At 43.1% G+C, this 23,477-nt stretch overlaps 1 protein-coding gene across 1 annotated transcript; it reads right to left on the bottom strand.

Moving 5' to 3' along the window:
- Positions 1-538: 538 nt before the first annotated feature.
- LOC134173653 (putative neutral ceramidase C) lies at positions 539-23,477 on the bottom strand. The gene is made up of 21 exons (XM_062637903.1): positions 23,315-23,477; positions 21,467-21,645; positions 19,690-19,769; positions 19,142-19,291; positions 18,391-18,567; positions 17,901-18,028; positions 17,160-17,237; positions 15,992-16,112; positions 14,460-14,585; positions 13,980-14,066; positions 11,979-12,083; positions 11,753-11,834; positions 11,194-11,309; positions 9,071-9,165; positions 8,493-8,532; positions 7,632-7,727; positions 6,672-6,767; positions 5,875-6,024; positions 5,054-5,113; positions 4,283-4,371; positions 539-1,047 (listed from the first exon to the last, which is right to left on the bottom strand). Exons 2-21 carry the CDS (start codon positions 21,633-21,635, stop codon positions 858-860), a joined length of 2,235 nt encoding a protein of 744 aa, XP_062493887.1. The 5' UTR covers positions 21,636-21,645; positions 23,315-23,477; the 3' UTR covers positions 539-857.

The raw sequence follows: 23,477 nt of genomic DNA, 5'->3' as shown, positions 1-23,477 counted from the left end.
CCCCTTGAAACGACACAAACCCGCACATGATGGGCAGCTCTGAAGACACCTGGGGCACCGGTCAGTTCAAAAGTGACATTTGTGAAATCGATTAGCACAGTCTAACAGGAGAAAACTGCTTCAGTGTTTTCCTCTGTGAGTGACTGACCTTCCTTTCTTTATTAGAGACCTCTGAGGTAGGACCCTAGACAGCAATTCACCAGGCACCTGTGAAACAAAGACCACTGATCTTTAGAGAACTATGTACAATTCACATCCTATGACACTGTTACCCCACCACCCCCTGTAGTCCATGGTGACTTTTAGCTCAGAGAAGGAATCCTCCAAATGCCATAAACTAGGATGATTAAATGAAATAATACTCAAAACTTTTTTGATGAATATTTATCCCAATTTATCCCATACTAAGAGGTCACCTTTGCACTTCAAGCACTATTGAGGAATCTTTTGATGCCTTGGGAATTCAGAAGCTCTTTCCAGTTTTATGGACTGGGGTCAATTTTATGGACTATTTTATGGTCTGGATTAGCTTCCAATATGCACTAATTCTCTCAGAGAGAGCCTATTCACAATCAATAAGCACTTCAATGACTGAAGAAAAACGGTTACATCGTTTATTACAACAACAATCAACTGCAACAAGATCTAGCCAGGACAGGAACTGCTTGAATGAGAATATGTTGAACTAGTAAGACTGAATTGCAGGTAAAAGTCAAAACCTTGCAGGAAGTCAAGTTTTGCACAGCAAAGGATGACCAGCAGCACTTGAGGGACAGCAATGATGTATAGAGTCATGTATGCCACAAAAAAAGTTGCAGACATGCACTGAGAACAGTTCCTTCAGCGAACAAGATTGCCTACAGAGTTGTGATTTCAAATGCTGAAGATGTGCCTTCAAATGGAATAGAGACAGCGAGACTGTTAGACAATCTTTTCCTGTAGTGCCCAAAGTACCGTATCCTGTAGATGCCTGGCTCTGTGCCATGAGGGATGTGCCATTCAATAGTCACATTGCTCTGACCAAGTAATCCTTTGGTCCAGTAAAACCTAGCAGACAAAACAAAAGCTGCAGTCAGCCAGAAAATCCACTTTTCATTTGTTTTAATATCCCAAGAGCTAAGTGGAATGAGGTGAATGCATTCCGCTTAAGTATATTTTTAAAGCTTCTTTTAACTTTTCCTTAGACAGTTAGGCTATCAGAGCAGCAACCAACAGGCCAACACAAAACCTGACAGAGCTTAAAAATAACTGGAAACACAGAAAAACAAGTCAGTGGTCCTTTTTGCAGATGAAGAATATTTCCACTAATGTATTCTTACATTCCCAACTCCATATCATAACCCCATGCAACATTACCTCTGTAAGCAGTAATCATCAGCTAAGTCTTCCCTGTGCAGAGGCAATGCTGAACTAAGAGAATGAGTATTTACTGAAGTTCACAAGCAAAATCTATCATAATTGAGCTCAGGGCTTCTGGCACCCATTTCTACATCAGATTCCCATTTTCTTTTGCAGACAGCTTGTGCAAAATAATTTCTGCTCAATCTCAAAACTCTACAGACAGCAACACATCATGTGGGGGTAAGGAATTTTTTAGCTTACCATGATAAAGCACTTCTTGGGGAGATAAAGATTTACCTGCTCTTCTTTTGATAATGCAAATTAGGGGCACTGCTAGATCTGTTCCTATCCAGGCTCAACATGAGACTTACCAAGCCCTACTGAGACATCACCTCTATTTTAGGGCTTTAACTAGAGGAAGCTGATGAAAATATGTTGATTCATTGGCAATGGTAGTGAAAAGTTTCTCCATTCCAGTCTTACTGAGAAGACTGAAATAAATATTTATAGACATCACTGGGTGAAAACCAGTGAACAGTAGGGGAAATTTTATTTGGTAAACAGAGACCACAGACCAGCACAGGGCCCATGTATCCATCTGGTTTCTGTTGTCCAGGGTTTTTTTCTGTTTTGACCTGGGACAAAAACAGTGTTATCTTGGAAGATGACAATAAGGTGACAGCACAAGGCCTCAAGCGGTGGAAGATTTCCATCCTTGGGGACTACCCTGACTTGCCTGGACATAGCCCCAAGCAACCTCCTATAGCTGCTACATTGGTCCTGCTGGGAGATGGGTTGGACCAGAGGCATGCAGCCTGAGCCCGGCTGTAATGCTGTGACCTAAAAATGCTGCTGTGATAGATCTATGCCATTACCTGGCCTCCTCCCCATCCTGACCTCCAGGCTCAGACCACCTCTCTGGGACTCAGAAACTGGAACTTAACTCAGACTCCCTTCAGGAATAGGCTTCTCACAGATGAACTCATGGGGATTTCATTACGCCTTAATCTCTGTTGGCTGTTTCCTAAAGGCAGGACCAGGCAAATTCCTGCCTGTAGCTCAGTCCCTACTCCTAAACAGCCCCAAGAAAGCAATTATTGCTCCCATGGCAGATGCAGGGTAGGGCCAGATGCTTCCCTACTGGAAACACCAAGACAGCATCCAGCAAAAGGGCAAGTCTGTGCTGAGTTTGTCCCTGCTGCAATGGCAGGCCCATGTCAAAGGGCAGATAATAGCTATCTCCTTCCCTGAAAGCTGCACCTCCTGTAAGTAAACCTTCATATCTTTTGATCCCTGAAAATATACCTTTTACAAACGCAGCTGTAAGCTTTTTAACACTTTGCAACACTAGGCTAACAAATAATGTGTTCCCTTGTGCTACCCTCCTATTACAATATTCAGTAGTATCAAACATTTGTTTTTCCTGTACTATAAAAACAGTCTGACTCTACTAATATCCAGTAAAAGTGTTTGATTCCTCCTGCCCTCATCACCTTAATTACTGACATATCAAAGTTAATACACACTGACATTGTAAAAAGTGACTTGTTTTCATCTTAACAGAAACATTTCCTCTTTCTTGTTCTTTTGGTGTTTTCGTGGGGCACCAGTAAAGGAGATACTACTGTCTGTATTGGTCTGCCTTCTGGCCAGCCCCTTTAAGCAGGCCAAACAGTTCCTCTTCCTTATCAGCAGGAGTATTTAAGTACTGTTCAGAGATCCAAAGTCTGACCTTCTCAGGAGGGAAAGTAAGATGTCTAGATTCCTATCCTCCAGCATCATGGCAGTACATTCTTCAAGTTCTGCACTTTTATGGTTTTTATTTTCTTGAGTGACATCTTACTGAACATTTTCAGTGTTCCTTGCCTAGATTTTGGGAAACCTGTTGGGTTTTTGGAAGAGGAGGGAAGAAGTCAGGGCTACAGATATGGGTGACAAAATGCCATGATTTCCCTTAATCAAGTAAAGAACTTGACTGGAAAGGTTGACACCAATGACAGTGACAAGGTAACATAGTGCAAATGTTAAACAGAAGGTATGTACTTAAAAAAGCAGAGATCCAAGTGCAGGTAGGAATTTATCTCCTGTGCTGGGACAGCCAGAGTCCTTACTACCAGATGAGGTTCAGAAAACATGTGGTTGCTTGTGGGCAGAGAGAATTACACCCTATAAATCCTCATCATAAATCCAGAGAAATACTTTCCTGACAAAACCAAGCTGTCAAGAATGTTGCTTCTCTAACCTTGGATGTTACATGTTTGCACTGGGACACTGCAAGGTCTGAAGACCCCAAAAGGGATGTTTTTCAGGGTCCTATTTCTTACAGATAGGTTGCAAAAGAAGGTGGGAAAATGACTGGTTTTATTCAAACAGGAGTAACTTGAAATCGAACGATTTGATGGAAAATGTCTTTGGTATTCCTATTTTGTGTGCTGACTTCTAGTGCAGCTCTGAAATATGACAGCAGCTTTGTTGCTTAGTGGGTATTTTTCCTTAAGACTGACATCTCTAACCTTCGCTTTGCTTTCTTATGAACTTTTTCAATATTGTTGACTATTTCTAGTCAAGAAAGCTGGCCAGCTCTTCCCTATGAAAACCCTACTGTGGTGAACAGCTCATATTTTCTATTTGGTGTCTTATTTATCAGCACGGTAAGGCAGATCAGTGGATGTAGGCTATGAACCTTTTGTAATTCTTGCTCTTCCTTCTACTTTCTGAAACTTACAAGCCTTCATTGCTGAAGCTAGTCCCATGGGGAAGTACAATTGCTGTGGTCTTGACAAGTTAGCCACCCAGATACAGACCAATATGTCTCCAGAGAGCATCATCTGTAGGGACAAGACCAACCTACAGCTGGGAGCTCTGAAATGAAGCCTCTCAGGTTATACTTGAATGACTCCGTGAAGACTGTGGAAGTGTGAAATCTGGTCAGGGTACCCACCTGGTGTCCCAGGAGGCATCATTCTGTACCGCATGCCAGCTGTCTGAAGTGCTGGTGTATCTCTCCACTGTCAGGAAGTTGTGTTCTGTCTTGAATAAAAATAACAGAGTTAGCCAGACCTGAAGATACAGGCATGTCCCTGCTTTTATGTGTCATTTTAAACTGGAGAAGGGACTATGCTTCTGTGTGCTTTACTGGCAAATGCAGCAATTATTAGCAAAAAATGCTTTTATTTCACTACCAAACACAAATTTAAGCTAATAAATAACACACAGAATGAGTAAAGAACTTGATCATTAAAAAGAGAATGGAGAGGTGAGGTATCAATGTCTATGCAGGATGAGTGATAGGACAAATTAAGTACTTATCTATTTTTCTTCCTTTTATTAAAATAATGCACTGGCCTGATAAGATGGAGACTAGAGACCATGCTTGCTATGACTAGATGGCACTGGATGCTAACTGAGAAAGAGTGTTTGGCCTAACGCATGACATGAGTGCCTTTAACTTCAATAGTATGAAAAGTCCATATCTGACCAAATTAAGGACTTTGCTCCAGAAGCATTTTGGTGGTGTGAATTCCCAAACCACACTCTAAAGGGAGAAACTATCTTGTTCTGAACTCCCAGCAAGGAAAAAAAGAACTGGAAGCGCACAGTTTTACTCTTTACGAAACCTTAACATCAAAGATTAAAATGCATCAGGCAGAGGCAGTAACTAAACAGTCACTGATACCAAACATCCCCAGTTCCAGCACTGTGTCATATTTACCGCATTTTCTGCAGAGTTCCTGGGATTTGCACCTACAAAAGTTACTTCAGCAACTTCCATCTGTGGGGAAATTGAGATTTATATTAAAGACCGAGCAGCATATTGCACAACCTTTGAGGATGCCGTATGAATTTTTCAGTGGTTTGGTTGTTTTTTTGGTTTTGTTTGAAATTATTTATAATTTCACTTGTTGCAATGGCAAGAGACAATTTATACCGTGAACTGATATTCTGTGCCTTGCCATTCCACTTGTCCTTCTTGCTGGATAAAATCCACCATAGCACATAAGATTTGTGTGTAAAAGGAGCAGAGAAATAGGTGAGATTTTTAAGAGTGTCTTCTTCCTACCTTACTGCTGGAGACAGCAATGACATGGAAGTTCTTGCTCTGAACGCCTTATCCAAACTTTGAGCATTTAAAACTGAAGCCTTTCTGACATTTTTATTTCATTTACATTTATACTAGAGACATCAAAGGCGACCTAATTTCTGCTTGTAATGAAATCATTGTACAATATTTTCCTCTTTAATCATCAACTGATATTTTATGCTGAAGCAGAGGGGGAAATCTTATTCATGTTGAATAAAGAGCTTTTATTTTCCCCTTAATTCACCCATTTTAATCACATCCAGTACAATGGCATTGGCATGAAAATGCCCTGTGTCTGCCTTTTCAATTATGCTTACTAAGAACAACCAGACCCTTTTGGTTTGAGAACACCACCACCTTTTTGAGAGCACCACCTAGACTTTTTCAGATGAGGGATAAGACTTTAAAGTTGATTTCCTAAACAGGTTTTAGCAAATCCTTGAAGCTCTCACCGGTTGATACTGCTGTCTCACTTCTTGTAGCACATCCCCAAATGTTTTATTCGCTGGCACGAGATCAGCAATGAGAGAAGGCACCAAGGTAAGATTAGCTATATTGAAAAATGGGGGCTCTGGACCAGGTGGCAAATCCTGAACTGTGTTCTGGAAGAGGGAAGATTTGCTCATTATACATAGATATATATAGCCAGTATCTCCCTGATGATTTGTATCTGCCATGTCTCTATCCAAGTCCTCACTTAGATAATTTTAAAAACAAGGGCAATAAAGAGAGCATTAAAAAAAAAAAGGGGGGGGGCGGATTTTCATCTGTACTCTGCATGCAGGAGCAATCCCCACAGGGCACCCACTGTCCTGTTGCTGAGGTTCCCCATACCCATCCACCAGAATACCCCATGACTTAAAAAGGCAGTGCCCACCCACCAGTCCTGCATATTCACATGGTCACAGGTACAATGGTAACAAACATTGCCATGTACAGCAGAAATGTAGCAGACTTCTTTTGCTCTTGGTAGACAAGTGGGAACTTCAGGCCATGCAGAAAGGTTGGAGGTACCAATTTCCTCAACTTTGAGCAGAAAAAAACCAAACAAATGAGAAATTCTCAAGTGGAATGAGACCCCCACTACAGGAATTATTTTCATAACACATGAGAATTTCTCATAGCCTCTTATTATGAGAAAAGAGAGAATAGCAGTCACGCAACCTCACTGAGAAACAAATATAGCCATCCCCATTTAGAGGATTTGTATGTCTCTAGCACCATGTGGCATATAGGAAATTTTGATTACCGTAGCAATAGACCTTGCAAGTCCTCTGTAGAGCTGAATATAAGCAGAAAGGGTGTGTGGTCCATAAATAGTTGATGCAGCCTCATATCGTTGAACCTGAATTCAAAACAGGAGGGTTTGAAGGACTCTTGAGCAGTTTATACAGCTCATCCCACTGTACCAAGATCAGATCAGCACTATCCCTATATAAGGGATTTTATTTACTCCCTCACTGCTAGGAAGACACCCCAACAATTTGTCTAAGTATTTCTGCTGCAATTTCGGTTACTCTTCATTCTCTAATCCACTGTAAACAGGGAGGATCAGTTGTCACTCTTCCCAGTTATCACAGCTTTTTTACTCTTTTAAAGGGTTATGATGTAGGTTGTCTCCTTTCCAACTTTTTGGGTTGGACAACCCCAGTTCTTCCAACCTCCCCTACCAGTTTAGGGTTTCTAAACCCAAGGAGTCCGTTCAATGGTCCATGTCTTCTTCAAAGCCCAGCATCTACCAAGCCTTGTGAAGAGCCTTAAAACTGGGTCTTGCAAGCTATATTGTGGTCTTTTCCACAGCAACATGGCACTGCAACTCCATACAATTTCTTACAACCCTACAGCTCAAAATATTTCTTCTGGCAATTTTGCCACATTAGGAAGACAATGTCTAATTCCGCCGAGCCATCAAGAGATTACTAAACCAGACCTGAACTCACCAGAGCTCCATTCAGCACGTCATAACATTTCCATGTTAAAAGCATCCATACATACTCTCTAGCTATGGTCAGGAAACCATATTGACCCTCGGATCACATCATTTAGACCAGAATAAACAAGAGGTCTCGAGATTACTGCTATAGATTCTTCAGCTTTTTGTGGCAAAGAAAAGCTACTTTAAACATATATAATTTCACATGAATTGTCATCCCATATAGCTAAAGCTGAACTCAGTTAAACAGGTTCAATCTGCAATTTTAACATTTACCTGGTATTCTTCATAGGTGGTAATGTAATGGGTGTAGACATTGCACAGACCTGCAATTACGACATCCATTCCTGGAGCACCATGGGAATCAAATTCCTAAGGAAGTAAATCGCTTATCTTGAAACAACTGCTTAATGCACAATTATATTGTTATTGCAGTTGCTGTTGTTACTGTTATTCACCAGGACAGAATACAAAGTTACAGTGCGGGAGGGGCTGGATGTTCAGGAATGCAACTCTAGAAATGCAATTTGCCTTCATTAGCATCTCATATTCACCTCCCAAAGAAAAAAAAAACAGGAGAAATAACCGAATAATCCAGTAAAACTGATACATATAGGGGTTTTCTTGAAGCTGATGTCTGTATACTTCTAAAAACACGGTGATATAACTATGTGAAATGGGCTCAGTGAGCTGTGGAGATAGCTTCTGAGATTAAGATGGCATTCAGACTGGACCTGAGAATAGGATGTATCAATCAGGAAAATGGAAAAAAATACATTTGCTGTTTTTTTCCAATTGTTCACATGTTGCAAAATCCTGGTAGGGATTAAGTAGCTAAGCCCCCCCCCACCAGAGAAACAATGCCTGCTAGCGTCAGTTATGCCTGGATCCCAGTTGAATTAGGTTGTTTTGGCTTAATGGATTGAAACTCAATTGGTTTGCTTCATTTGAGGAGAATATTCATTTCTCCTGCACACCAGTAAGCACATGCAAAATGGGTCTGAGGCAATTGTGAGAAGGAAGCATCTGTGAGACATGACCCCAGCTGGAAGGAACCAGGGGAGAAAACAGAAGGATCAAGAAATATGAAGTTCCAGATACATTGCGCTCTGGAGAAACATCTTGCCAGCAACTTACTCTTTTAACAGCTTCCCGTAGCCTCCGTCCAGACATGGTCCTAGAGTCATTAAAGGAACAATATCAGCCTCCAGAAATGCAGGGAGCTAAAACAGGAATTGCTGGTTGGACATGCAGCACACCACAAGAAATTCACATAGCACCTGCAGTGCTGCTCAGCATACCTTAAGGCTTCTTTACATTGAGTTCAACCAAAACACCTCAAAACACTTCGTATACATCACCAAAGACAGGGTGAGGCTGAAGGCACCCAGGGCAGGGTGGGGTATTAAAAAAAGGTGCTAGAAATAAATCATTATCATACCGAGGTTTTCACCATTGTATCATCAACATGTTATTCATCATGATGGTGTTTGTGGCATGAAAATCTCCAACACCCCCCACCCTTACCCCCAAAAAAAAAAACTAGAAAAAAACAAAACAAAACCAACAAAACAAACCAACAAACCCCCCAAAACCTAACAGGTTCATTTTGTTTCATTAAAACTGTATTTTGCAGTGAGCAATGAAAATTATTTGGAATCTTGTTTGCACCTTACTCGTTTCCACAGCTAGCTTACAGAAACAGATACACATACGTGAATTCTCCAGGAACAGCGATGATTGCCAGTGATCCAATGGCAACAATCTGGACATCCACAATGTCAGGGTGCCACGGGTGAGGCCGAGTCATCTGAGGTAAAATAAAAAAGGATAGTAGCAAAAAAAGATAGTGGAAGCCTTTTCCTTCCTACAGTTATAAATCAGGCAAACAGATTTATTTTGTAGACAGGCACATGAGAAAGTGTTTTACCTCCACATGTACAGCAAGTTGTCTGACCATAACAGACAGAGAAAGCACATGTAAGTACTGTGCATAAGGCAGGAAAAAAAAAGGTGTTGCCAGAGTGGCGGCTTAAACCAGAGAGTCTGATGGTGATGGGAAATGAGAGTTATTTTTTCATTAGCTGAGCAAACGCACTGTCAGCTGTGATACAGAGGAAGAGTTTCACCAAGAGGGTGATGTTCAGGGAACCCTCAACCTAGCCCTGATTTCAAACTGTCCTTTAGCAGAGACCACACTATACTTGGACTCAGGAGCATTGTGGCAGCCAAAACACACTACAGCAGCATTTAATCTTAAAAATAACTACACAAATAAATAAATAATAATAAAAGGATAAAAATTAAAAAGCCTTGCAAAAATAAACTAAGAACAAGAGCTTGAGGGTGGCATGGTTCCAGCAAATGAAATACAAAATTCCACTCCAGAAAGCCAAAAAGATTTTTGAGGAGCAGTTTATTAGGGGAAACACCTGAATGAAAAAACCTTACGAAGCACATCAGAAGCAGGAGGCCTGCCAGAGCATCCATAAAAGGATGTTCAAAAGGTGATAAAGTTGTAAGAATGAAGTGTAATTTACTCTCAGTAGCACCATCCTGGACGAAGGTAGTGGGGTGGAAGGAGAATTTGCACTGGGAGCTCTTTTTATAAGACGTGAGGTGAAGAGCTGATGGAACACAAAGTGACACTAAGAAAGCTTTTAAAGAGATTGATGAAAAGAATAACAATGAATTGCCTCATCCAGATGGCATTCCCTAAGTGCCTTGGACATGATCCATCTCCACTACAGTGCATTTGCCTTAATGACGAGGGAACTGGTAGAAAATGGAGCATCAATATTCTTTTGAAGCTGTAAGTAGGATTTTGGGAAAGTTCAGTAAGAGCAAAACCAAGACAGAACAGCCTCAAGAATGGTGATGGGCTGGGGCCAACAGGGCAGCAGCTCTGCAGAGGCTGCTCCTAAGAAATAGCCCTTCCCTTTGTCAGTGGAGCATCCTTGTGATGGGGACCCAAACAGTGGGGGATCTCCATCTTTCTTACTGACTGCCTCAACCCTTCTGGACATGGCCCTAAGCAACCTGAAGTGTTTGTCCTGCTGGGAGAGCAGTTGTGCTGAAAAACCTCACTCCATGGTATTTCCAGAGTGAGCATAGTATGATTTTACCCATGGATGAGTAAGTCTGGCACCAGTTGATAGCTCACAGAACTACCAGACACGTGCTTAGACATGACAGAAAAGCAGAGAAGCCAACAGGACATTTGGAGAGGAAGTGAAAGCCTGGTAGAAAACTTTGAAGATAACACTGAAAAGGTAAGTTGATACAGTCCCCAGAGTTTCTAAAGGCACCATGACAAAAAGAAAGGCTCTTTTGTGGATTAAGATAGGAAACCAGTGGTAGGATGGAAGAAATATCCACCCAGAGCCATAAAGATCTGAGCATCAGCAGAGGATGTCCTGAAGCCAGAATGCTAGGAGGCAATGCTGAGCTCCACCACTGTTGATTCTCCCTGACATCAAACATTTTCCCTGTGCATCCTTCTCAGGGATGTTTCATAGGCAGACAATTAGGCCAGGGTGGATCTTCAATTGCGTTTTTTGACCCTAACGAGAGCAGATGGTCTAGTCCCTCCTCTTGGGATATACGGAAAAGACAGTCTGCAAGAGGAAAACTTCCACGTCTCTCACACTGATGTGAAGTAATGACAGCATTTATTCTTGCTTTATATTTTCATGCCTTCTGAGTCCATGCAGCACTCTCTCCCTCCTTGTTCTTCACCATATGGGTTGGCACAGACATCATCTGTAGCACCCTAACAAAAGCTAGCCAAGAGCAGCAATCACTCCTCTTCCCAGGGCACACACCAGTGTATCCTTACCTCTCCGGTGCTAAAGAGGATTGGCTTGGGTTTGTGGCAGGCTTTCATTTCATCAGATGGCTCTCCCAGCAGCTGGTCCCGGATTTCATCCCAAAATGGGTCCCCTTCTACTGAGCCTTGAGGGGGAAACATCTTTTAAACTCTGTTCCTTCAGCTTGCCCAGCAGCTATTGGACAGAAAACTCATTTATTACTCCCTGCTTATGTGAGACAGGATATTGCTCAGTGGATTCTGATTACCTCCATTTTCTGGGGTAGTTTTAACATCCAGGCTTTAGCCCATCTGAGCTCCGTTTTAAAAGCCTTTGCGCAATGAGAACAAATGAGAAAGATTGCCCCAAAGCCAGGTGTTTCTTCTCCCAACTTTCATCAGAAGCTTTCTGATGAACACAGACAAACTTGCAAGGGGTCTGTAAGATCACACCTTCCTAAATTCATCCCTTTGGAGACTGTGGCTGAACCAGCACTAGCATTCTTTAATGACTCTGGGGGTTTGAATGTATCTGGGGGAGGACCCTTATCTTCCCCATTTGCACAAAGCCATCTGCTGCCTAAATTACCTTGTGTGAAGTTGAAAGCACCCACTCCATCAATAGTCCCTGCTGCAAAGCTGTGTCCTAAGGCTGGTTTGCATGTTTTAACCTTAATTAGAAAGGAAAAAAAAAAGAAAAGAAAAGGAAAAAAAAAAGAGAGATTTTAAAACCAGTTCCCCTCAGTGTGTCCTGCCATGAGAATACAACATTTCTTCCTTCCTTATGCCCGTGTCCCAGGAGCTTCTGCTCTTACCGTGTGTGTGGCATTGAGCTCCACCGACACATCACTCATGTTTGCCCACTGGTGAGCTGAGCTGAGGGGTCCTGTGATCTGCTGGGAAGCTTTTTCATACAGCTCCTAAGGGATACACAGGTGAAATCTTTTAGGAAGAAGAGCTCTTCTGAGATTCAGCTGCATGAATCTGTCATTCTGTTGACACGTTCCAGTGGACTCTTCCAAATGCTAAAGTGAGAGTGTATTTCCCAAGCTTTTCTGCTTCTACCATCCTTATATCCTGCATGCCCAAGTCCTGCAAGCTCTCCCTGCCCCAAGTAACACAGGTAAGACACTCTGTGGTCAGCAGTTTTCTGTGTGCCTTTATTTTACAGTGGAAACATGCACCTATTCTATGAGGATGGCAACTCATTTTTCCTTTTGGCATTTATCACGTCTTAAACCAACCAGAATAAATGTTTCCTGTAAGAAAGATGCACCTTCTTGCATTCATTGCTTCGAAACACACGGACTTTACCACACATTTACTATACAGCTGACAGTTAAGTCATTCAGCTCTTTAGTGAACGGTTTCCTGGCACACATGCCTTGAGCTGGTACATAGAAAGTGTTGCCAGAAGTTATGCAGGTTTAATAACATTCCTGTAACTGCAGGAAGGAACAGAGGACACAGCCTCCAAAGGCCGAGAGTCTTCAGTGTTAAAAGAAAGAGCAGTGTTTTGCCTCGCCGTTTGGTACACATGCCAGGCCACTCTGATTGGGACAATCTTTCACTTGCAAGTCACAATCAGCCTGGAATGACTTCAGGGCAAGCATCTGAGATGGCAGTTAAAAGGAAACCGCCACCATCATGCCTTCTGCTCTTACTCCTCTGCTGGACCTGTTCCAGTTCCTACAAGCTGCTATCCCTGAAAAGGTGCCCAAAAATGTCCTCTTGCTGAGTACTGTTAAATTACACAGAGGCACAGAAGGGGAACTGGCAAATTCAGATGAGTTTTGAGCCCAAGGACACAAGGCAGTATGACAGAGCCCATAGGGTGGAGGATACCACCTGAGTAATGCAAAGTCAAGCAGGGCAAGATGAGTATCTTTCATGGATGTTTAAGCTGGCACATTTTAACTCACATTTGCATTAATTTGGGAGTGTGATGGCAAAGTTGGCCAACAACTGGTATGTGGTGGTGTCTCTAAGCCCTTCTAGCAATCTTCAACACCAGTGATTTTTCTCACAATGACACCTCCAAGGTGTATGCATGGGAGTGGAAGATTATAAGGGGCTACATCCACATTATATACCAATCAGGAATATAGAGATTAAAAGCCAAAACTGTTATTTTCAAATCTAAACACCTTCAATGATGTATCTAAAAAGAAGTGTGTGCTTTCTGGGTAATCAGGAAATCATGCTTTTCTTTAAGCATATAAATGTGAACTTTAGATTAATTTAAATCATAGAATAGTTTGGGTTGGAAGGGGCCTTCAAAGATCATCTTTGTCCACTCCCCTGCAATGAGCAGGGACATCTTCAACTACAGCAGGTTGCCCAGAACCATATCCAGCCTGGCTTTGAATGTCCTCAGGGATGGGGCATCTACCACCTCTCTGGGCAATCTGTGCCAGTGTTTTACCACCCTCAGTGTAAAAAATTTCTTTCTCACAGCCAGCCTGAATCTCCCCTCTTTTAGTTTAAAACCATTACGCCTCATCCTATCACAACAAGCTAAAAAGTCTTTCTCCATCTTTCTTATAGGCCCCTTTTGAGTACTGAAAGGATGCAATAAGGTCTCCCTGGAGTCTTCTCTTCTCCAGGCTGAATAACCCCAACTTTCTCAGCCTTTCCTCAGAGGAGAGGTGCTCCATCCCTCTGATCATTTTTGTGGCCCTCCTCTGGATCCTCACCAACAGCTTCATATTTTTACTCTATCAAAATTCACAAAAAAAAGGTGCAAGAAAGTTGCTTAAATGAACATGCACTCCTGCAATAACAGCATTCATGTACACTTGTAAAATATCGCTTACCTTTGCTTTTGTGTAGATATTTTGCCCTATAATTCTTGTACTGTCAAACATGTCATTGCCAGGACCCATGGCCATGCACATCTTTGCCTGTTAAGAAATTTGTTTAAATGCTAGTAATCAGTTAACATGCAGAATATGTAGCACTGCAAAGTGGATGAGTTCACAAGTGATTGCCATACTGTGGGAACTATCTGCTTCTTGCTAGGCATCTCAAATCTGGGCACTGGGTTACTACACTAACCTTCGCAGGAAGATGGATTTATGTTTGGGCTGAATGACCAGAAAACACGGTGAATGAAGACAAGACACAGTAAGTTCCTGAAAGAGGTGTCAAGAATAGTCAAAAAAAAAAGGTGATTTTTTTTCTTATATCATCCTCATTCACAATGGTCCATCACATGGCTCTGTATTTGTTGTCCTGTCCCTTCCCAAGGTTTGTCTGTATCAGAAGGTAATGTAGATCAGGTAGGACATACTTACCCCCCCCACAGGACAGGTGCTCTCTGGGTTATTGCACGAATCCCCCGTGTTTATGCAGAGAGGGCCTTTGGTGTTGGGTGACACATCTCCCAAGTTGGAGGATGCAAAGGCAGCAACAAAAGAGCCCTGCCAAAACCAGACATGGTCAGATGGATTTTAGTGCCTCACTGTGATTGGAAATGTCTTCTGCAGCTTTCCCCAACAGTCAAGGCTGGCATTACAGCCAGTTGATTAGCATGTGATGCTAGTAAACATTTCTGAAGTGACTTGGAGAATTGGAATGGGAATTTAGAAGTGTCCTAAGAGCAAGGAAGAATAAGATACACACGATGCCATTTCAGGGGGCACCCACTTTGGTATCCAGACAGCATTTCTTCATCTACCTCTTCCATCTCAGTGGTAGCTCACCAGAATTCCATGTCCCCAGTTGCTCATGTTACTGATCAGACGTTAATGGCTCATTGTAGCACTTTGCGCAGGATTCTTTTTTCCTGTCAGGCTTCATCATGATTGATTACATGGTGAGAGCTATTGGATTTGACTGCAGGAGTTAACATCAAGCAGTACTCATTAGAAGCAAGGCTGGTTAAACACTGGGTGTCATCTGAATTCAGCTCTCACATAATCTATTATTTTCCCCTAGTTATAGAGAGGAGATGCATCAACACAAGATATTTTGGTATTATGAAGAGCTCATAAGCCATTTTGTAGTGAGACTGCTGAGCACAGTTTGTAACTGTGAAGCAAATACTGAATCCTGCAAATACTTCTTAGCTTTGCACAAATGTGAACTTGCACCAACTTGCACCCATAACTATGCACTAGAGTCAAGTATTGTTAAGAATGTTTAGATAATCCACTATAAAAAGAAACATTTGCAAGGACGAATTAGGTAGATTTCCTTTAGTTTCTGTCTTTGGCATGAACTGCATGTGTTCCTCTGCCCAGAGTATTAAAATAGGATTTGGGCACCAATTTCAAAGTTGGAGACACACACAGGACACGCTCTTAACTCAAAGTACCTGTGAAATGGGTCCATGTCCATATTTACATTTCAGGGGAAATAATGCTTTTTAAAGGAGCTGTGCTTGCACTCTAAGGATGACAAATCTTTCAGATAGATGAAAATTAGAAGGCAGAACTGGCTGGAAGCCATAAGAAAGAAGTAGGGCTGACCACACACCTGATGCAACACCACAGCTGCAATACATGGATCCCTTTGCACCAAGTATCCCACACATCTTTCTAGCATTTCCAATAGTTAAATCAAAATAAATTAATTTTATTCCTAAAGTCTAAACAAATGCCACTGCTTGGAAAGACAAGAGCACACCTTATAATTTATCTTCTCTGGAGGAAGTAAGTGAATAAATCAAACTGATCAACTTTTTCCTCATTCTTCTGTGTTTACCTGGCTGTCCTATTTCACTGTGTGAAAGAACCTGCTTTGGCCCATAGAAAGCACCAGCCACCCCCTTCCTGTTGTGGCATTTTTGTCCCCATTATTTGCAGTAGTCTGAAAACACTCCCACCTCTCCTGGAAGCATCCCCTCATTCTTCTCCTGTTCAAACAGGTAAGATGCATAGCCCATGTTGTCGCTGTTCACAAGACGGTTTGTGTTGTTCATGCTGACCGGGTGTACAGCAAACCAGCTGAATAGGAGTCAGAAAACACACACAGGAAATGCATTGTTCAGTCTACATGTAGGCAATCGACTTGTTCAACCTTTATATTTCCCATTGACTTATGGGAATTTTCTTTGTGTCAATACAAACATAGACTGTTGGTACCAAGGGATGGATTAACAAGGGCAGAGTTAGTCCCATCCTCTCCCTTCCTGGCAAGGAGGGCTCATGGATATGATGATACAGGTCTTTAGGCCATGAATTTGGCACTATATCTAGTAGGGCCACCAAGAGCAATTTCAGACCTCAACTGACTTTTTTCTGAGTCCAGAAAGTTATATTTGGGGGGGATTTTTATTTTCTTGTTTCAAAGAAATAAGAAGGACTCAATGATGTAAAAAAAAGGAAAAAAGGAACTGTCATTCTTACAAAAAAGAAAACCCTCATCTTCCTCTTAGCATAGTCAGATTTTTGCTTGTGACTTCTAACCAAGGAAAACACAATTATGACTTTGTTACTGCATATTATTTCATCTGCCTGGCTTTGAGGTCTGAACTTCATGCAGCCGAACAGTGCCCTGCAGATCTGTTTATAGGACAGGCACCATAAATGCTGCCTGAGGGAATGGCACACTTCCCATGGAACAGAGGGTGTTAAAGACAATAACTAGAACAAGAGAAGCTCAAAGGCTCCTGAAGATGCTGAAGCTGGGATCTGCTTGGAGGGGCACAGCGAGACCCCCAGAGGGGGGGTTTCTGCATTCCTACAAGGGAAGACCAGCTATGGTTGTCTTCCCCAGATGCCTGAGGGTCATGCCAAGACATGTGCCCAAGCTGTAGGTAGGCCAGGTGCTGCTGTATCTTCCAGAGTAGACAAGGGACAGTGAACCGGTTTATGCACTTATGGACGCTTGCTTACTTTTCCCTCAGAGCTCTTCTGATGACTAGGTGGGAGCAATGCTCTATGGGCAGTGGCCAGTGCTGGGAAACGGAGCTTGTGCAGACAGACAGAACTGCTACAGAACTGTGGTTTATGAGGATTTGCAGGAAAACATGTTACTTCAGAGGCCTGTACCTGATAAGGCCTAGCTCCTGTCCATTCTCATCTACCATCTTCAGCATCACCATTTCTTTATCTGTGTTGGATGAATACCTGGATGAAAATGAAAAGGGGAAATCTCATTAACGCCAGAGTTCTAGTCACACTCTGCATCATTCAGTGCATTGTTCTGCATTGTTAAACCACTAGGTTGAGCAAGGAAACGAAGAGGTTATTACAGATATTATCAGAACACAGTGAGACTTCAGAGGAGTATCTGAAAATAGCTGTGAAGATAAAGGAAAAGTTAAGGTTGGTGCTGACCTCAGGCACTGCTTCTCCAGGGAATGAAGAGGGGAGCCCTCTCTGGGTACAAATTTGTGCACCAAGGATGAGACTTTAATACCATCTGACTCAAGTGCTAACTTCTACTAAAGAATACTCTTTCATAAAAATAAAATAAAATTAAAAAAAAAACAACAAAAAAAGAAACAACAAACCAACAATAAAGCATAAAAGTCACAACTTTGACCAATGCTTCACATGCCTGGATGGGGCAACCACAACTTTCAAGTCCAATCTTGCATCTAATTTTTAGGAACACAAACACCCAAGAGTCCAAGATGGCAACAGTGTCATTCTGCCACAGTCTGGGCTCTGCATATTCAACCACACCATAAATGACCAAAACCACCATCTGCAAGATGTCTGGGTCGCAGTCCCAATCAAAATGTCCTCTTGAGGGCTCTGCTTCTCTCCCACTTGAGGAGATCTTACCTGCTTCGTTCAGACTCTGGATTCTCAAGATAGGAGAAAGGGCTTCGGTTGATCTGGCTGTTTTCTACAGTGCCTTTGTTTATAAAAAGCCTTCCTCTCTTCATGTTCTGGTGTGCTATATCAATGCTCTGAAAAGCAAGAAGACAGGGAATATTAGCCAAGCACGTAAGGCATATGTGAGCCCTGTCCTGCAACCCTTTCTTAGAAATTTGGTGTGCCTTTTGTTAAGCAGTCTAAAATTCCAGAAAATTGTAAAACATTGTGAAGCCACCCACAAGTGACCTTTCCTAAAGAAAGACTTCAAAGCTTCTGGTTTTTGATCTGATTTCACTGGTAAGCATAAACCCACCTTGAACCGTGTTTTAAGACTGGAATATTCAGAGGTGCTACCATGAGCAAAACATCAAGATCTCCAGCAGTCACAAACGTATCTCCCCCTACCTTTTCTGCATTTATGGGCTCTCATGTCAACAGACTGGAAAACACTGACCTTTACAATGCCATTCACAACAGCATTGAGGGATGGCCTGATTAGTCCTTTGCTAGTGATCCAGAAGAGGGTGTACTGGAAGTAGCCACCAGGCCCTGAGTGCGTGTGGGTGCCACTGAGGATGACGTTGTCGTGTCGGTACAGCTGACCGTACTTGCTCTTCAACTGCCTGAGCACCTAAAAGGAAGGAGGTGATCCTTAAAAAACATTTTCACACCCAAAGTCTATGGAGGTTTGTATCAGCCCTTGCAGAAAAAAACAGCCATTCATCTTCCTCCTTGTTCTTCTTTTTCTGCCCAATACTCCCATACTGGTAGATTATAGCTTGACTTGGCAAGAGACTTAAAATAATGAAATCTTGTAAGTGAAGACCTCTATGACCAACTTGCAGTGAAGCCCAGATTACCCAAAGGGACCCTATTTCTCCAGCATCTTTTTCCCTCCTCTGTGGTGCTGGAGGTTCAGCATTACACAAGCAGCACGTCAATGTATTCATGATTCAGCTGTATTTGTGATATCTTTTCACTCTTCGGAAAGCATTGTCAAAATTCATTTGATTCTTCAGCAAAGTCATTTGCTGAGAAATCAAAAGCTCTCCTTCAGCAGAGACACGACATTTCTTCAAGATCATACTGCAAAGCAAATGGCCAACGTGCTGCCACGCGTGGCACTATTTAGCAATGACTACAACCCTAATGCTAACACCATTGACAACCTAAACTGCGACAGTCTTTTATTTCCAGCCACATACCTCCAGCCTCACTCTCTGAGACACCATTCCTATGTCAGCGCTGACAAACACTACTCGTCTGGAGTCATCAAGTTCTGCCACAATGAAGGCTCGGCTGTAGAGGCGCATGAGAAGCCCACCACCCACCTGGTCCAGCTTGGCATATCCCATCTGGAAGGAAAGAGCTCCATCAAGACCACACAGCCAAAATATCGAGCAACATATTCATTTGTATGTAGATTTGCCAGAGGGTGAGAGGACTCATACAACATACGAACACTCAGAGCTGCAACCATCTTGCCCTGTGATTGCAAGAATCATTGAATCATAGAATGGGATGGGTTGGAAGGAATCTTAAAAGGTCATCCAGTTCCAACCCTCCCTGCCACAAGCAGGAACACCTTCCACTAGACCAGGTTGGTCAAAGCCTCAAAGAAATTTCACCTAATGTTTGAAGACAACAACCATTAGGCAAGGCAAAGCCTCTAAGCCAGAAGTCCTGCAAAAAATACTCTGAGATTATGAAAAACAGTATTTTGCCAACCCCATGTTCAATTCCCCCAGCTTACCAGAGGAATTTCTGCCACAGGTCCCGTGCAGTCAGCTCTACCTACACCCAGTAAGTAGTTTGCTCTTACTTTGCTGAAATCTATTGTAAGAATAAATAGTAGATTAGTGGACACATGAGAAAGAAGAACTAGGGACAGAAGAGACAACCCAGCCTTTTTAAAGAGATTGCATGCCTGAAACCTGCTTGATATCCCCAGAGGCCCCATCAGGTCTGCGGATAAGGGGATCCAGCTGATACTGTCTGCTTGGGTTTCCAATGGTCTGTCAGTGTGGTCAAAGCGTGATGAGGCTGGTAAGGCATTCAGGGTGGTTAAGAGCAGGCATGAAGAACTGCAGAGGGATCTCACAAAACAGGGTCACTGGACTGTGTAAGATGGGTTGTGAGTCACAGCAAGGGGGAGGAGAAGTGCCCAGCTTCACTGATTTAGCTGTCCAAGCCCACCACTACCATGCAGGAAACAGATCTGAGTGTGTAAGAGCTGTTTTCACGCAAAAATATTCAGCTCAAAAGCAGTGAGAAAAATAGGATGGAATGTCAGAGATACTGGGAAAGCGCTCGAGAAGAATATGTCGCCCTGCTGCCTCCAATATATCCCATGCCCAGCACTGGTGCTCTGGTCTCAAAAAAATCACAGTAGAGCCAGCAGAAGTTTGAAGAAGGAAGTGAGGAAAGACTCTTGAATGAGTTCATATCCCATCCCAGTCACCACGAAGGTGCAGAAGTTCTTCTGCAGAAAGGACAAAGCACCTAGGCAAACTCACGGAAGAAAAGCCACTGAGGGCCATTCAATTAAAAATAAACATTAAAAAAAAAAATCTGTGTCTCAGGAAATCCCAGAGCCACAAATCACTGGAGGTTGAGATAACGCTGTGGGAAAATATTTCTATGTGCTTGATCTATTCTCACAGCTTTCCCCAGCCAGCCGCTGCCACTCAAGGCAGGGCATCAGGATAAGGGGACATGCGGTCTTTCCAGTCTGGTCTTTTCCAGGCTGTCACTTAAACCAGAGAAGTGAAACACACTGGACACAGACTGACGACAGGATGTTTGTTTCATTAAAATGACATGAGTGAACTGGGCTACCCATTAAAACTACTGTTCCGCCTTCTCCAAGAGTTATGACACAGAGAAGCATTGCTTCTGCCAAACTCCTAGGTGTTACAACCTAAAAGCATGAAGAAAGCGTGACCTACATCCAATTTGAGACAAAAGTCTAGGAATTGGAAGATCCCATTGCTGACATGTTAGGTGATACCGCATCCAACGCAGGGGAGAGCCCTGGCTCTGGGAACGGGTTCCTGTCATCTGGAAACACCTAAAATTTTCAAGTTTTTTCTTTCTCCATGAGATTTTTTCCCTCCAGAGGACAAGCATGGGGTGCATTAGAAGTGAATTGAGAGTTAACTTCAGGCGGTTCCTGACACCAACCCGCCTCATGCCTGGTCATGGGCTTGGAGGTGTAAAAGGGCTATGATGGGATTGCAACAGCTCTGAAGCCCTTTGGTGCAGTGCCAGGAGCAAGGAGCTCCTGGGAGAGGGGTTGTCTGGGTCCCTGGAGCCAACGTCACCCACCAACCCTAAGGCTGTGCATCTACACCCTGAGGGACGCTTGCACTGGTTTTGACCACAATGCTGTGGCTGCAGAGGACAGCAACAGCACCGTGCTATAGCTGTGTGAGCAGACCACGTGCAGAGAAGATTATTAAAGCTTGGCGGTGGCCCAGTGACCCTCTACCTGTATCCCTTTAATTTAAATTACTGCACTGGACACACACTTGAGCAGGGTGCGATGGCAGGACTGAAATATCTCAACTTGCCGTTGCTCTCTTTGGCGAGAAAGTGGAGGACGAGAAGCACCACGGTCACCGCTATCATCAGCACCAGGCAAACGATGAGGATCACCTCCAGGCGGGAGAAGCAGCACCTGGTCCTCTTCCAACACATGGTGGAGGCACTGTGAAAGCGGAAAGCAGCTCGTGGGGAATGCAGACAGGACAGCCCAGATGTTGGGCACTTCCTGCTCAGAGCAGCACATTGCACCCTCAAAGAGCTGGTGACGGCTTGCGTCCCCCACCCCAGTGGCAGCAGCAGTGATGAGGATGGGAAGTGGAGGCTTATTTTTCAATCTGCTTAAGACTGCAAAACTGTACCTCCTGTGAGCAGTCATCACTCCCTGCCATGGGGCCCAATAGGGCAGGGGGAGTGGCTGAATTACCAATCCCACATTTCCTAGGACACTTTGCTCGCTCTTTTGAAGAAGTCTTTTAAATAATGCCCCCCCCCTGCAGCCTGAAGACCCTCAGCTTTTCTGTTGCTTGTGTGCTCAGAGCACATCAGAAAATGATACTGTCACCATAATAAAGGTCAATTTGGGAAACTCAGCGTGAAAAAAGCACACTCCATTGCATGCTCAAGTGCAGTTCTCTCCTGCCTAGAAAAAGAAGTGGCTGTGACAGCTTTCCAAAATAAGACCTGTGTATAGATGCCAGCTTTCTTCATCATAGACAGAGAGCTCTTTGGGTTTGCTTTTTGAATATTGTCCTTCCTCCTAGAAAGGAGATTTATTTGGGGTTAAAGATTAACAAGAAACATTATTCAAAACATGGCTGTGGTAAAATATGCTATTTTGTCCTCTGACAATAGATAGCTCTGGTGACCTCTGATTTGTCCTGCTCTGGCAACCAAGGCTCACATTAAGGGCTTTGGTTTTTCCTGGTGGGAAGTGGTGCTTGTAGCAAAGATGTGTCTTTTGCCCTTCTTGTAAGCATCTGTACAAGGTAGAAGTAAGACTTTAAAATAACTTCGGACATTTCCATGTGTATTTAGAGGTGTCAGTAGATAAAACTTACTGCAGATCTCATTTCTCTGCCTGTGACTAATCACATATCATCTGTCCCAAAGGACTGGTTCCCTGTTTAGATCAGGTCAGGGGTCTCCATCCTTGGGAATACCCCTGACTCACTTGGAAATGACCCCAATAAGTCTGCTGAAGCTGTGGCATTAGCCCTGCTGGAGCCAAGCTGTCATGGGAATGGAGATGGGAAAGGATGGACTTGTAATTAGAAAGGGAAGAGTGAGGCAGAGGCAGAGACTGTAATCTTCTTGGAGGTAACATTTGCCTTATGGTGAGTCTGGCATGGGGCTCGCTAAACCTCATGCCTGGACTATTCCCTGAAGGTCATACGCCCTGGAAACAGATAACCTGCAGAAAACAACTGCTGAAATAAGCATTTATGGCTTTGGAAAGGCTGCTAGATTGAACATCACAAGAGAGCTGAGTGGTCACCCAGGCTTGCTATAGGTGACCTTCCTCATTGACTGCTTTTGCCATGGTAGCCTACAGCAGTCATGATCATTGCTGAATTTCACCAATATATTCTAGTGGCTACAAATCTAACATTACAGGTTTCCTTCCTCCCCTTTTTACTCTCAAAGCATGGCATTGGCAGCTGCAAAACACCTCATCCTGTCCAGAAAACCGACATTACAGCACCAGCCTTAAGCAAGCCTGCACAACGCACTATTACAGCTTTGTTTTTCCAACTGATTAAAACGCCAAAGGAATACTAACAGAAGCGAACATGAGTCCTATGAAATTTGAGTGAAATCTCATGCAAACTTACCTGAGATCCCTCTTGCGTCCCACTGTCAAGAGGAACTCCTTCAGCTCGAGACCTGTTTCAAGCTGAAAAGTGCAGCTTGAAAATTATTGCTGTTATAGCCCTGTGAGTCAAGCACTGCACAAGATAAGAAGAATCAATAATTTATACTGCATAAGGAGATGAT

The sequence above is a fragment of the Pezoporus occidentalis genome, unplaced genomic scaffold (genome assembly GCF_034315485.1).
Source record: "Pezoporus occidentalis ecotype Australia unplaced genomic scaffold, CSIRO_AGI_Poc_V1 ctg54, whole genome shotgun sequence".
Classification (NCBI taxonomy): Eukaryota; Metazoa; Chordata; class Aves; order Psittaciformes; family Psittacidae; genus Pezoporus; species Pezoporus occidentalis.
This window is presented reverse-complemented; position numbering and strand designations above follow the sequence as displayed.